Raw genomic sequence first — 14,026 nt, 5'->3', positions numbered from 1 at the left:
GACGATTTTTGAATCAGGGCGTTTTTTTTTGACGTTCACATTTTTGACATATAATTCACATCATTTTTCGAATTAACGTGGTTTTTTTAGCAATTTCTTCTGAATTTCGACGACTTTGAATTAACGCGGTTTTTTACGTCGATTTTTGAATTGACACGGTCTATTTTACGACGGTTTTTGAATTGACGCGTTGACATATTTCGAATTACGGCGGTTATAGGACTAGAGTGAATAGAATCATCACGATATGGGAAATGATGCGCGGTAGAAAGGTTAAAATATTGCTGTTGCAGTTGAAAACCGTAATAGTCGACGTGCGACTTTCGGTTTTATTCTTGTTTTGTGTGTCGCACGTGGTGCGCTGTATAGTGCATCAATGTGCGAACACAGCCGACCACGTGCGACGTAGTTGCGACGCACAGAGCGGTAATAGGGCCGAGTGTCAGACACGGACAAAAAAGGAGACGACTGAATACGATGACTATGACATGACAATTCACCGACAAAAATCCCGAGCTTAATTCAGGCAACTGAAGTCCTCTTGGTCCGAGGAATGGCATTCAATTGACCTACTCAGGTTAGTTCGGCCGGCTTATTTTGCATGGTTAACTCGCGAGTCGGCCCGAGAACCAATTACCAATACGCTGCAGCCCATCAACTCGCACAAAAAAAACTTTGATATACTTTTGTTGTAAAACGTTGCTCGGGTAGTAGTTGACTGAGATTTGTTGCATTTTTGCAGCTGCTAAATTTCTTTACAAACAACAAAATAATTACATAATTATTAGAAAAATACAACATGTTTTCTTCCTATATAAAACTTCAAATGCCATAAAATAACATTTTCATATATAGTCAGGTTGTGTTTAACCCTTTCCTTTTATATTTTTAGTTGTCGACTGATAACCTGCTCGATCAAACCGTTCAATATCAAAGCGAATCGGTTTCATCACTTGAACATGATGGAATTGAAAACTACAACCTATTACGACGTCAAAATCAGACAACAGCGAATTCTCTACCCGACGAGCAATCTGAAAATAATAGTGGTCAAAGCAACAAGCAGTTGGTTTTTGTGCAAAAAGATTGTGAGACCAGTTCTAACATGCTTTTATCAAGCAAGGAGTCTCTGAGCTTCCCGTCTGTTTGTCTGGCAAGAGAAACCAACTTTTCCGAGGACCAGGCGATTGCTTCAATAAAGGATTCAGCCGATTTTTATAATGCCAAATCATTCATCGAACACTACAGTGGCATTAGCGCTTCAACACGCACTGAAGAAAATAATGATTCATGTCCAGACGATATTAGAGTGAAACTGCCTACAGGTTTGGTGAACACAGCGATTATCTTAGGCGAAAACCATGCTTGCTGTGAAGATCCTCTCGCACATGTAGCGTCCAGCGAAGCGCAAGAGGATATCACCCCATTGGATAGTCTAGAGGATAACTCTTCCTCTCATGAAACAAACAGTATAGAAGAAGCATTACGAGCATTAGATTACGCTATAACTGGAGAACACGATAGTGCTGACAGTGAAGATGAACGCAATTTTGTTAATTATTTGAGCGGTATGAACGAAGAAAGAGCTGCTGGCATTGACAATGAATTTTGCAATGAAAAACACTCGTCTTCAGATAGTGGTATGGAAGAAGCTGAAATCAGCGACAAAAATGCCTCTACTGACGTGTTGCATGAAGTAGTGCGAAAAGAAGCGTCAAAGTTGGTAGATGAAATATTGCTGCTTTGCCAAAGCCGAATTGAAGAAATTCGAAAATGCGAGGAAAATGATTCAATTCAAAAAATTGTCCAGGATGACGATTTTAATGATTTCAATAAACACACTATGTTAGAGTGTAGTACTCCTTTTGTACCTAGGAAAACTTCTGACATTGAAATCCAAAATTCAATTTTAAAACAGGCTCTTTTTAGTGTTAAAAACAATGAAACATATATCCAAGGCGATGATGATTTGTGGCAAGAAATAGAAAACAATGAGAGGCAGAAAGATGAGTGTCAAGATTACCAAATCTTCAACGTTACATACCAAGCCGATGGTAACATCGCTCACGTGAACGACGATGATCTTCAACAGATATATCCGGTGAGAGAAAATAGGCAGTGCACAGTAGCAAAAATAGAAAATTTTTGGGGTAATCCATCTGAAACATTTGTCAAAGATTTATCCGATGATTTGCCTCAAATAACCATAGACAATAGTTCGGCTGACGATGCTTTATCGGATAATCCGACTGCTACTCCAATGAATACGCCAATTGAGCCAGGGTACCCAACGACTGCAGATTGGGATGAGTGGCTTTCAAGCAGCACCTCTTCTGTGACAGCGTGTAGAGATGTGCAACTTTGCGAGAGAGATGATTTCTCAAATCAAACGATTGATAATGGATGGTTTTTACATACGAAATCAGAATACGACAAAATCAACGAAGAGACTTTCAATCTCGAAGAGAATGATGTAATTCACGACTCTACGTATGATTTACTAAGGAAGCAATTAACTGAAATATTATCACATGCACAGGTCAGTAAAGTATATCTTAGCTGTATAATAACTGTAAATCCTTTATGGTATTCATGTACAATGTAGGTTGCGTTAACATCATTTTTGATGCTTCTATCGATAATAATTTGAAAAACACAAAAACGGTAATCAAGCAGAAACACAAACAAACATAAATAGTAACAAAATTAAATACCTACATAAAAATAAGGTATTTTCTTGCTATCCATGCGAGCAGCGATGTCACTATGCCAGATATTTGTGCATGTATAAATTTGGGACCCAGCAATTATTTTAGTTCCTGTGAATTCTGGTTCCATTAATACTGCTGAAGTTTAAAGTACCCCATAAACTATTTTTATAGTGCAAAAAATTAGATTGAGAAAATAAAACATTCCGGAGAAAATTACAGGGTCACAAATTTATGTATAGGTACGTAGATATCTGGCATAGTGACATCGCTGCATATATGCAGTAGAGTGACTATATACAGAGTGGCGACAAGTCATCCCAAATGTATGCAATGCGGTTTTCCCAAGGTTTTTCTTTCTCTTTCCTGCATACGCGTTGGATACGTCGTCTGCTCGATTGGAATGACACTGACAGATAATTATCATTCCAATTTTGACATTGTCGCCACTCTGTATATAGTCACTCTAATATGCAGCATTGTATAAGATATATTGTGTAGGAGAGTGTCGTCGTGGTTGGGCCACGTTTTGGAGTTCGCCCATAACTTTCGTTTCAAAAGGAATTTTGGAAATCTAAATACATCGTTGCAAAGGTCTAAGAATAAGGTATATTTCCGGAAAGTTTGCTGATGAACTGATTGCTTGAAAAATAAGAAAGTTATAGGCATTTACGTGAAGACAAAAAATGTTGTCATAGTCGGGTCATGTTGTACAGGTTGGGCCAGCGCAGAAAATCTGAGGCGTGCGTATTGAAATTCTATATAGAGACATGAAAAGAATGAATTCCGTGAGCAACGGGTGATATACGTACAAATACCCTATTTTTAATCGCATTTTTGCGAAATTTTGGCGATCTTGTAAAATCAATATTGCTACAATCGCCTTTTCCGAAGCGTACAACTACAATAAAAAAAAACAACAAAAATCTAGGTTTTTATCGTATTAATTTTGCTTTATTTCGTCACATTTTACGTGACTGACATTCTTTAGTGATTATTGCGCTTCTGCGCTTAAAATTATGGTGGCTCAACCATGACTACTCAAATGGCCCGACCTTTACAAATAGCGCTTTTCTAGTATTTCACCGTAGCCTTTCCAAACACCTTACTGGAGGGGATTTTTCTATAGTCTTCGAGTACAGCACAGCAAACTTCATACATTTTCAAAATTTATCTCGATAATTGCCTTTCATGAATCATTTTTTGAAGAGAAGTTCATTGCGCCTTGAAAACTTGTTTTGTAAGATTTAGTCACTAAATTCAGTACGGGTGTTTTGAAAACTCACATATTGTGAAAAGTTAGCTATCACAGTGAGAAGTTTTACAATGGTTGTATCATATAGATATCATGAGGTACTAAAACTGTAAAATCGTGATGGCCCGACCATAACAGTGGCCCGACGATAACGATAATACCCTACAGCAATATCAACGGGGTAACAAACTGACAGCTCCCATATATAAAAAACGTACCTCGAAATGCTGGTTCCTGGTTCCGCTACTAACCTTTGAATGCGGTGAATAACTCGAAATGATAACATTGCATAAATTTTCACGCAATACGCGTGCAAATTTTGTCTTTCAGTATACTATTTAGAAACTATTGTTTCACTCAAGACCGTGAAAAAATGTCGGCATAGACCGACAATTCCAAAATCATCGTCGTAAATGCTTATTGCAACAAAGTTGATCTCCCTTTTCATTCTACTTTTTTCGTTGAAATCTGCGTAAACAGATACAGAACGTTTGAAGCATGAACCTACAAAAAGGCATTTGTGCAAACGAAAACCAAAACAAGTAAAAGATTGTTTTTCTACATATGCTGGTTGGTACTGCAAAAAATTTCCACTCGGTTTGTTTGCGTTTGTATATTTGCCGTTATTCTGATTAAGTTAATCTTATTTGCTTACGACTTTCATCTTAATTACATAATTATAAACAAATACAACAAAGAATAATAGCTACCGCCATTCGGGGTGATATTGTGCCACGGGGGTGAGATTGTGCCAAAAACCAAAAATGTTTGTGAAAATTTATTATATCTATAGAAACTGGTGACCTAAATTCAAAATGATGATGAACATAACATATTTATTCATAACTTAGAATGGAACACAGATAATATTAGCAAACTATTTAGCCTAAACAGGGTTTCAAAGTTCGCGATCAAAAATACTCGGAAGTAACGCTTGTAAAAAATGTCCCGCATAAACCAACCCCAACAAGAAACCGCATCAACTTGCTATTTTGAAGGTATAAAAACTAATCATTTAAGATGTATTGAAAGGTTATTATGCGTTGGATAAGTTTTGATTACAAAAATAATATTTGTCGAAACTTTGTACTTTTCGAGCTTCACGGGGGTGAGATTGTGCCAAGCCATAATGATCGATCCAATTTGTGAATTTCACATACACAACAAAAATACGTCAGTATACACCAGTCCACTCACATTCTTTACTATTGAGCACAATATTTTGACAGATTAGATTGCATCATCCATTTTGGAGCAAACAGCATCATAGGTCTGCTAAATAATTTAAACTAATTTTTACTTTTTCTCTGGAAATTTCAGATGCTTTGAATATATTATACCGTGTATAAACTGCCAGTTTTAAGGAGGGGGAGGGGGGTGGGATGGGCCACATGTTCTGCGGCCGCGGGTTCTCGAACGGAGTATGGTTACTTTTGTTAAATGATCAAATAGGTATGCCCCCTTAGGATACACGCCCCCCATACATCTCCCCCTTGTTAACCCTAAAAAACTACTGGCTATATAAAATTTATCCTTTGACTACGAAATCATTTTTAGTTATTTCAGACCTCCCCGGGTTATTTTCGTTCATACTTTTTGTATGATGCGTTGTTTTTGGCCGACCCGCTGCCCCTAATAGTCCACTTAGTTCATGGACGGCCCCATATGAACTACTTTATACTGATATTTATGTGTATTGTTTATAAACATGCTAATGTACTAACATTTTTTGAAACGATGGTTCTACAATTGATGAAGGGACGGTAGGGAAAGAAACGAATTTTTTTTTTTTTTTGGTGAAGGAGGGGAAGAGTGGAAAGGAAGGGGGGGTATTGATAGCTATGCTTGACAAGTAGTCATTTTGACTCCTACCTTTTGTCCAATGCTGGAAGGTGCATGGGTCGAACCAAGCTAGGAACGGGGCCTTCCCTCGAAAACCCGCGCCGAGAAACGCGGCTAACACACGCTGACAGACGAACAATGTCACGTGCAGTACCTTGCAAGTCGTAAGGGCCGGCATAGTATCGTCGTCCTGAAAGTAAAACTAGTTAGATTAAACTTCTCGCTCGGTGGTAATCTGCAATTGATGTAGGAAGCGGTACAATATGCGTCGATAACACAACCAAACGCGTCGCTATTCTTGAGAAGTGGATTTTGCGGTCTGCTTTTGTTTTTTGCTTTTGGCTGCTTTTGTGCTGCTTTTGTTTTGGTTTGTTTTGGCGAACCACCGCCCTGGCGGGTGTTGTGGGTTCGAATCCGGTTATAATCTCAGATTATAGCTTGGTTCGACCCATGCACCTTCCAGCATTGGACAATAGGTAGGAGTCAAAATGACTACTGGTCAAGCATAGCTACCAATACCCCCCCCCTTCCTTTCCACTCTTCCCCTCCTTCACCAAAAAAAAAAATTCATTTCTTTCCCTACCGTCCCTTCATCAATTGTAGAACCATCGTTTCAAAAAATATTAATATATATGTATGACCACATTTCAAGGTCAAGTCTAAAAACTTGAGATTAGTCTATGCTAATGTACACTGTTTAGGTTTTTAGCCTAACTTTATGTTTTTGGCATAATGTCACCCCCTAGAAGGGGTGAGATTGTGCCAAAGTTCATGCACTTCCAGTAAAATTAGGTTTCATTGTAACTAAACCATCTCTACGGTAGTTGTTAATTGAACAATTTAGTATATATTGACAGGTTTGAAATCAACTTAATTCCTAAATTGTGCGTATACTGAGCTAAAGAACAAAAATATATCCTTTTTTGGCACAATCTCGCCCCGGATGACGGTATCGATTTACAATCAGCAAGATAAATGGGCAATTTTGTAACACGCGCATATCAAATGTAACGCAAGATGAGCTTTTGCTTCCATAATTGATGCTACAAAAGTGAACGTTTTCCTATAAAAATAATGCTTCACTTATTATGGACGGCCCGAAAATGCGATTGCAGCGTTGCTCACAACACTGGTAGCACCAAATCACAGATATAATTAAAGTGAAAGTACAGTTCCGAACTAACACTAACTACCGGTTGTTGCGTCTATTGATATACAGAAATTCTTCCGAAGACGCCATATTGAAAAAAAAAACACTATGAAAAGAGTTATTAAAAAAGTTCACGATTCCGAGCAATCAAACCACTGTGCGGTCGTCGCCAGCTATGTCTAAACACTGAACCATACCGCGTGCAGCACTTGAAAAACCACACGAAATTTACTTGAGTCCGTATACGCTGCGACCGTGCCTATAATAAAATAAACCGCACGCTCTGAAAAAGCACCCGCGACTCGTTTCAGTGTGGTCTGTTAGACAACGGTGGTTTAACCAGAGGGGTGGTGTGGCTGTTAAACTAATGTCCCACTCATTGGTTTTGGTACCTTTGTTACTGGGACATACTTAAAGCTTGATTCGTTTAAAAACAACTGAAACCAATTAGAAAGTAGTTAAACACTGCCTTTTAGCTATAACTTGACTATTATTAGCTGTTATTTTCGATATGCTGGCTGGTTCCAAAATGTTACCATTCATGGATGTTTAGTCCGTAAAATTTCAACAATTTCACGCCCCTGGTTTTAACACGTCGGTAACACTCGGGATTGCGTGCATTTACTTCGTAAAAGTTTCTCGGATATATGCTGGACGATCAGCGTGAACTCGTGTCTTTTGCTAGCGTTAGGTTTTTGTATTCATTTTTCTATTTCATTTACTCACGCGGTCAATTGGAATCAGTATGAAACGTATGAAACGCATCCACGCGTTTTGTTGGAAGCTTGAAAATACTCCCTACGGTGGATCACGATTTCAGTTAACACTCGGAAATGTGCTAACCGAGCGCATTGAAAATTGGGGCTGAAAATAGTATAATCATCTTATCTATACCTATAAAAATGGATTTCTGTCTGTCTGTCTGTCTGTCCGTATGTTCCTTATAGAATAAAAAACTACTGCACCGATCGGCGTGAACATTTGCATGTAGGGGTCTTTGGGGCCAGGGAAGGTTCTTATGATGGTTAGAGACCCCTCCCCCCACTAACAGGGGGGGCTCCCATACAAATCTACAACTATAAAAATGGATTTCTGTTTGTCTGTCGGCCAGGGAAGGTTCTTATGATGGTTAGAGACCCCTCCCCCCACTAAGAGGGGGGGCTCCCATACAAATCTATACCTATAAAAATGGATTTCTGTCTGTCTGTCTGTCTGTCTGTCTGTCTGTCTGTCTGTCTGTCTGTCTGTCTGTCTGTCTGTCTGTCTGTCTGTCTGTCTGTCTGTCTGTCTGTCTGTCTGTCTGTCTGTCTGTCTGTCTGTCTGTCTGTCTGTCTGTCTGTCTGTCTGTCTGTCTGTCTGTCTGTCTGTCTGTCTGTCTGTCTGTCTGTCTGTCTGTCTGTCTGTCTGTCTGTCTGTCTGTCTGTCTGTCTGTCTGTCTGTCTGTCTGTCTGTCTGTCTGTCTGTCTGTCTGTCTGTCTGTCTGTCTGTCTGTCTGTCTGTCTGTCTGTCTGTCCGTCTGTCTGTCTGTCTGTCTGTCTGTCTGTCTGTCTGTCTGTCTGTCTGTCTGTCTGTCTGTCTGTCTGTCTGTCTGTCTGTCTGTCTGTCTGTCTGTCTGTCTGTCTGTCTGTCTGTCTGTCTGTCTGTCTGTCTGTCTGTCTGTCTGTCTGTCTGTCTGTCTGTCTGTCTGTCTGTCTGTCTGTCTGTCTGTCTGTCTGTCTGTCTGTCTGTCTGTCTGTCTGTCTGTCTGTCTGTCTGTCTGTCTGTCTGTCTGTCTGTCTGTCTGTCTGTCTGTCTGTCTGTCTGTCTGTCTGTCTGTCTGTCTGTCTGTCTGTCTGTCTGTCTGTCTGTCTGTCTGTCTGTCTGTCTGTCTGTCTGTCTGTCTGTCTGTCTGTCTGTCTGTCTGTCTGTCTGTCTGTCTGTCTGTCTGTCTGTCTGTCTGTCTGTCTGTCTGTCTGTCTGTCTGTCTGTCTGTCTGTCTGTCTGTCTGTCTGTCTGTCTGTCTGTCTGTCTGTCTGTCTGTCTGTCTGTCTGTCTGTCTGTCTGTCTGTCTGTCTGTCTGTCTGTCTGTCTGTCTGTCTGTCTGTCTGTCTGTCTGTCTGTCTGTCTGTCTGTCTGTCTGTCTGTCTGTCTGTCTGTCTGTCTGTCTGTCTGTCTGTCTGTCTGTCTGTCTGTCTGTCTGTCTGTCTGTCTGTCTGTCTGTCTGTCTGTCTGTCTGTCTGTCTGTCTGTCTGTCTGTCTGTCTGTCTGTCTGTCTGTCTGTCTGTCTGTCTGTCTGTCTGTCTGTCTGTCTGTCTGTCTGTCTGTCTGTCTGTCTGTCTGTCTGTCTGTCTGTCTGTCTGTCTGTCTGTCTGTCTGTCTGTCTGTCTGTCTGTCTGTCTGTCTGTCTGTCTGTCTGTCTGTCTGTCTGTCTGTCTGTCTGTCTGTCTGTCTGTCTGTCTGTCTGTCTGTCTGTCTGTCTGTCTGTCTGTCTGTCTGTCTGTCTGTCTGTCTGTCTGTCTGCCTGCCTGCCTGCCTGCCAGCCTGCCTGCCTGCCTGCCTGCCTGCCTGCCTACCTGCCTGCCTGCCTGCCTGCCTGCCTGCCTGCCTGCCTGCCTGTCTGCCTGCCTGTCTGCCTGCCTGCCTGACCAACTACCCGCCCGCCGACCGCCCGCCCGCCCGTATGTTCCTTATACAATCGAAAACTACTGAACCGATCGGCGTGAAAATTGGCATATGGGGTTTTTGGGGCCAGCGAAGGTCCTGAAGGTTAGAGCACTAAGAGGGGTGGCTTCCATACAAATCTATGCCTATAAAAATGGGTTTCTGTCTGCCCTATGTTCCTTATAGAATCGAAACCTACTGAACCGATCGGAGTGAAAATTTGTAGCGTTGGGCGCCAATTTGTAGCTGGCCGGAAGGCCGCTAAGTGTTTCCGTCTTCTAAATGCCTTCAGGACTTGCTAAACGAGTGACTTTAGCGCCACCTCTAATGGGGGCCACTCGTCAGATGGAATTTGCAGCTTGAAACCTGTTCTCAGAGCAGGTTTGAAACCTATTCTCAGAATAGGTTTCGAATAAAGTCCAGAAACGGCGTATAGTGCGAAGAGCTTTTAAAGGCCGAAAGAATTACTCCGATTGACGTACGATGGAGCCACTTCTCCGATCAGCGATTATCACAACCGTCTTACCGACGCATGAAAGCTCGCAGCGCCTCAAACGTGGTTTCTCATCACCGGTCTAATGCACTCGACCAATCTCCCTATTTCGCCTCAGCGCAGCAGAGGGGTCATTTACCGGTAACCCTCCGGAGTACAATAACGACAAAAAGATCATTAGGGGCCATTAATATACCACGTGGACAATATAGAGAGGGGTGGGGGGTATAGAAATGTCCACGCTTGTCCACGGAAGGGAGGGAGGGGGTATCGTAAATGTTCACGTGGAAGTTTTTTTTTTTATACCAAAAACAGAAATTAGAAACAGAAGTATTCAATTAAATATACATAACCATTGATCAGTGATTGTTTTTAGGTTCAAATAAAGTTTTATCTTCTGATGAGGCATATGTTGACGTAAGCACATGAACCAAGCATTACGGAAGGATTCGCCTTCAGAAGATTTTATGAACCACCTCGCATCGGAAAGGTGTTGTGTTGAAGTAGACGGAAAATCTGAGGTGCTCTAGTTAGACAGGGATACTCTTGACGGAAAAAAATCGTCAAGCAAAAGTCAAACTGAAACTGACTTTCTTGCAGTCGATAATAATTCGCTGTACACAAGATTACTATGAACAGAACAATTCAGGTCCTAACACCTTGCATACGGATTTTAACGCTGCGGAAAATTTGTCAGAAAACGCAGTGACTCAAAATCCGTATACATTGCGTTAGCCTTTAGACTGGAGCGTATGTTTTGCCTTTCTACTATATAAATATATAGTATAAAGGTATAGAAATCACTCGAAAAACCGGAAATTGATCTGTGTGTGTGTGTGTGTGTGTGTGTGTGTGTGTGTGTGTGTGTGTGTGTGTGTGTGTGTGTGTGTGTGTGTGTGTGTGTGTGTGTGTGTGTGTGTGTGTGTGTGTGTGTGTGTGTGTGTGTGTGTGTGTGTGTGTGTGTGTGTGTGTGTGTGTGTGTGTGTGTGTGTGTGTGTGTGTGTGTGTGTGTGTGTGTGTGTGTGTGTGTGTGTGTGTGTGTGTGTGTGTGTGTGTGTGTGTGTGTGTGTGTGTGTGTGTGTGTGTGTGTGTGTGTGTGTGTGTGTGTGTGTGTGTGTGTGTGTGTGTGTGTGTGTGTGTGTGTGTGTGTGTGTGTGTGTGTGTGTGTGTGTGTGTGTGTGTGTGTGTGTGTGTGTGTGTATGTGTGTGTGTGTGTGTGTGTGTGTGTGTGTGTGTGTGTGTGTATGTGTGTGTGTGTGTATGTGTGTGTTTTAATCTCACTCACTTTTCTCGGAGATGGCTGGACCGATTTTTATGATCTTAATGTCCAATGAAAGGTTTAGGTGTCCCATTGGTCGTTATTGAATTTCATACTGATCGGACTTATAGTTCAAAAGTTATGTATAAAAATACGAAAAATATGGGACTTCATTATCTCATAGGTCCCTTAACTGATTTGAACAAAATTGATTGCATTTGAAAGGGAAGCCTTTCAAACCCTTAACTTCCAAATTTCATGATGAATGGGCTTGTGGTTTGAAAGTTACATAAAGAAATGTGATACAAAAGCATTTAAAACATATTTTTGTTACATATAAGCATTAATTCAATGGAAAATACTTTACAATTTATTGTTTTTTGAAATTGGTATTTCATTCGTATGGAAGCCCCCCTTCTTAGAAGGGGAAGAGGTCTCAGTATACCTTCGAAAAAAATCCTACCTTCTAAAACTCCCACATGCCAAATTTTTTTCTATTTGCTTGATTAGTTCTCGAGTTGTGAGGAAATTTGTATTTCATTTGTTTGGGAGCCCCCCCCTCTTAGAAGGAAAAGGGGTCTCAGTACACCATAAAAAAATCCTACATTCTAAAACCCCCACATGCCAAATTTGGTTCCATTTGCTTGATTAGTTCTAGAGTTATGAAGAAATTTGTATTTCATTTGTATGGAAGCCCCCCCTCTTAGAAGGGGAAGAGGTCTCAGCTTACCATAGAAAAAATTCTCACCTCCAAAAACCCCCACATGCTCAATATGATTTATTTTGATTGATTAGTTCTCGAATTATGAAGAACTTTGTATATTATTTGTAAGGGAACCCCCCCTCCTAAAGAGAGGAGGGGTCCCAAATCACAATAACAAAAATTCTTGCCTTCTGAAACCCCCACATGCCAAATTTGGTTCCATTTGCTTGATTAGTTCTAGATTTATGAAGAAATTTGTATTTCATTCGTATGGAAGCCCCCCTTCTTAGAAGGGGAAGGGGTTGTATACCTTCGAAAAAAATCCTATCTTCTAAAACCCTCACATGCAAATTTTTTTTCCATTTGCTTGATTAGTTCTCGAGTTATGAGGAAATTTGTGTTTCATTTGTACAGGACCCCCCCCCCCCCTTTTACGCCCTCTTTAAAATTGCTCTCTTACTCCCTATAAAATTGCTGGTCTTTTTATTTATCCAACGACATATAAATTGTCCAGTTTCATTCAGTAGTTCAGTAGTTATTCGCATTTGAAATCTTTCATTCCAATGTTACACTTCTATTTTCGTTTTCACAAAGTGCTACCCAGTCCCAATATAGTAAACAAAGACGTAGTCCTACGTCAAAAATAAATCTAAACAACGTACGCGGAATGTGAGAAGTTCTTTCGGACAAGATTACCTGATTGGGAAGCGCTTTTTCTAGTTTACAGCTGCATTTATTACTTGGTAGGGTTAGTGCTGTACATTGGTTCAGTCACGTGTTATGTTCCTTACTCTCTCTATTGGTTTGGTTCCCTTCTAACTCCTACTGTGCGGTCAGATCAAGCACGCTCACCATTGGTCGAACGGCTGAAAGCACACTCGGCAAAGCTCTCGAGTGGCAATAATGCAAGAAGGCGTGTGGTGTGTAAGTGAGTGATTACGGCCGGCTCAATGAGCTATTTCTACTCACGCAGGTTAAGTAGATCGTTGCGGGCTATTTTTAGATGCCAGTTGCTGCAAAGCTCCGGTATCGTGGATGTCGTTCAAAAATAGCGGTGATGCGCCAATTATGCGAGATGACTGAATAGTGTTGTCAGCGATGGCGTTGCTCGCACCGACAAAATGGCACAGGAAGCTGACAAACAATGCTCCGGGGGCTGAACAATGACCGGACAATTAAACAGCGGTGGTTGTCTCGGCCGCGCAAAAATGGCGGTGCGCTGATCGGCGTCAAAATGTAAATCGCCGCAATTACCGACTTTCGGTAGAACAGTCGATAGCTTCGAATCCGTCGTGAGTCAGCATCGCGGGTGCGGGACGTAAAGCTGCGCTAGTCTATGGCTGGCGGAGAAAGAGGCAAGAACAAAGCCAAAAAGAGAACCCGTCTACCGGCTTTTCGCTAAACAACTTGCACACAAAAAAGCGTCCGTAGACGTAACAATGACCGCACTCTAACACGACCGCACTAGCTTTCAACGATAAAGGGGGGGGGGGCTTCCATACAAATCTATACCTATAAAAATGGTTTTTGTCTGCCCGAATGTTCCTTATAGAATCGAAAACTACTGAACCGATCGGCGTGAAAATTTGCATATAGGGGTTTTTGGGGCTAGGGAAGGTTCTTATGATGGTTAAAGACCCCTCCCTCCACTAAGAGAGGGGGCGCTCCCATACAAATGAAATACAAATTTCCTCATAACTCGAGAACTAATTAAGTAAATGGAACAAAATATGACATGTGGGTGTTTTTGGAGACAAGAATGTTTTCTATGGTGAATTGAGACCCGTCCCCACTTTAGAAGGGGGGCTCCTATACAAATGAAACACAAATTTCCTCATAACTCGAAAACTAATTAATCAAATGGAACCATATTTGGCATGTGGGTGTTTTTGGAGGCATGAATTTTTTCTATGAAGAATTGAGACCCCTTACCTTTTTGGGAGGGGGGCTCCCATACAAATGAAATACAAATTTCCT

At 41.2% G+C, this 14,026-nt stretch overlaps 1 protein-coding gene across 2 annotated transcripts in view; it reads left to right on the top strand.

Annotated features, from left to right (window-relative positions):
- Window positions 1–14,026, top strand: part of LOC128733817 (uncharacterized) — a 59,918-nt gene that overhangs the window by 30,569 nt on the left and 15,323 nt on the right. Inside the window, exons 4-5 of one of the 2 annotated variants that reach the window (XM_053827627.1) lie at window positions 893–2,150; window positions 2,211–2,539. In XM_053827627.1, coding sequence (XP_053683602.1) covers window positions 893–2,150; window positions 2,211–2,539 — 1,587 coding nt within the window. Of the gene's footprint in view, window positions 1–892; window positions 2,540–14,026 lie in introns of both variants that reach the window. The other variant, XM_053827626.1, reaches the window with a different exon arrangement.

Source organism: Sabethes cyaneus, chromosome 2, assembly GCF_943734655.1.
Source record: "Sabethes cyaneus chromosome 2, idSabCyanKW18_F2, whole genome shotgun sequence".
Lineage (NCBI taxonomy): Eukaryota > Metazoa > Arthropoda > Insecta > Diptera > Culicidae > Sabethes > Sabethes cyaneus.
This window is presented reverse-complemented; position numbering and strand designations above follow the sequence as displayed.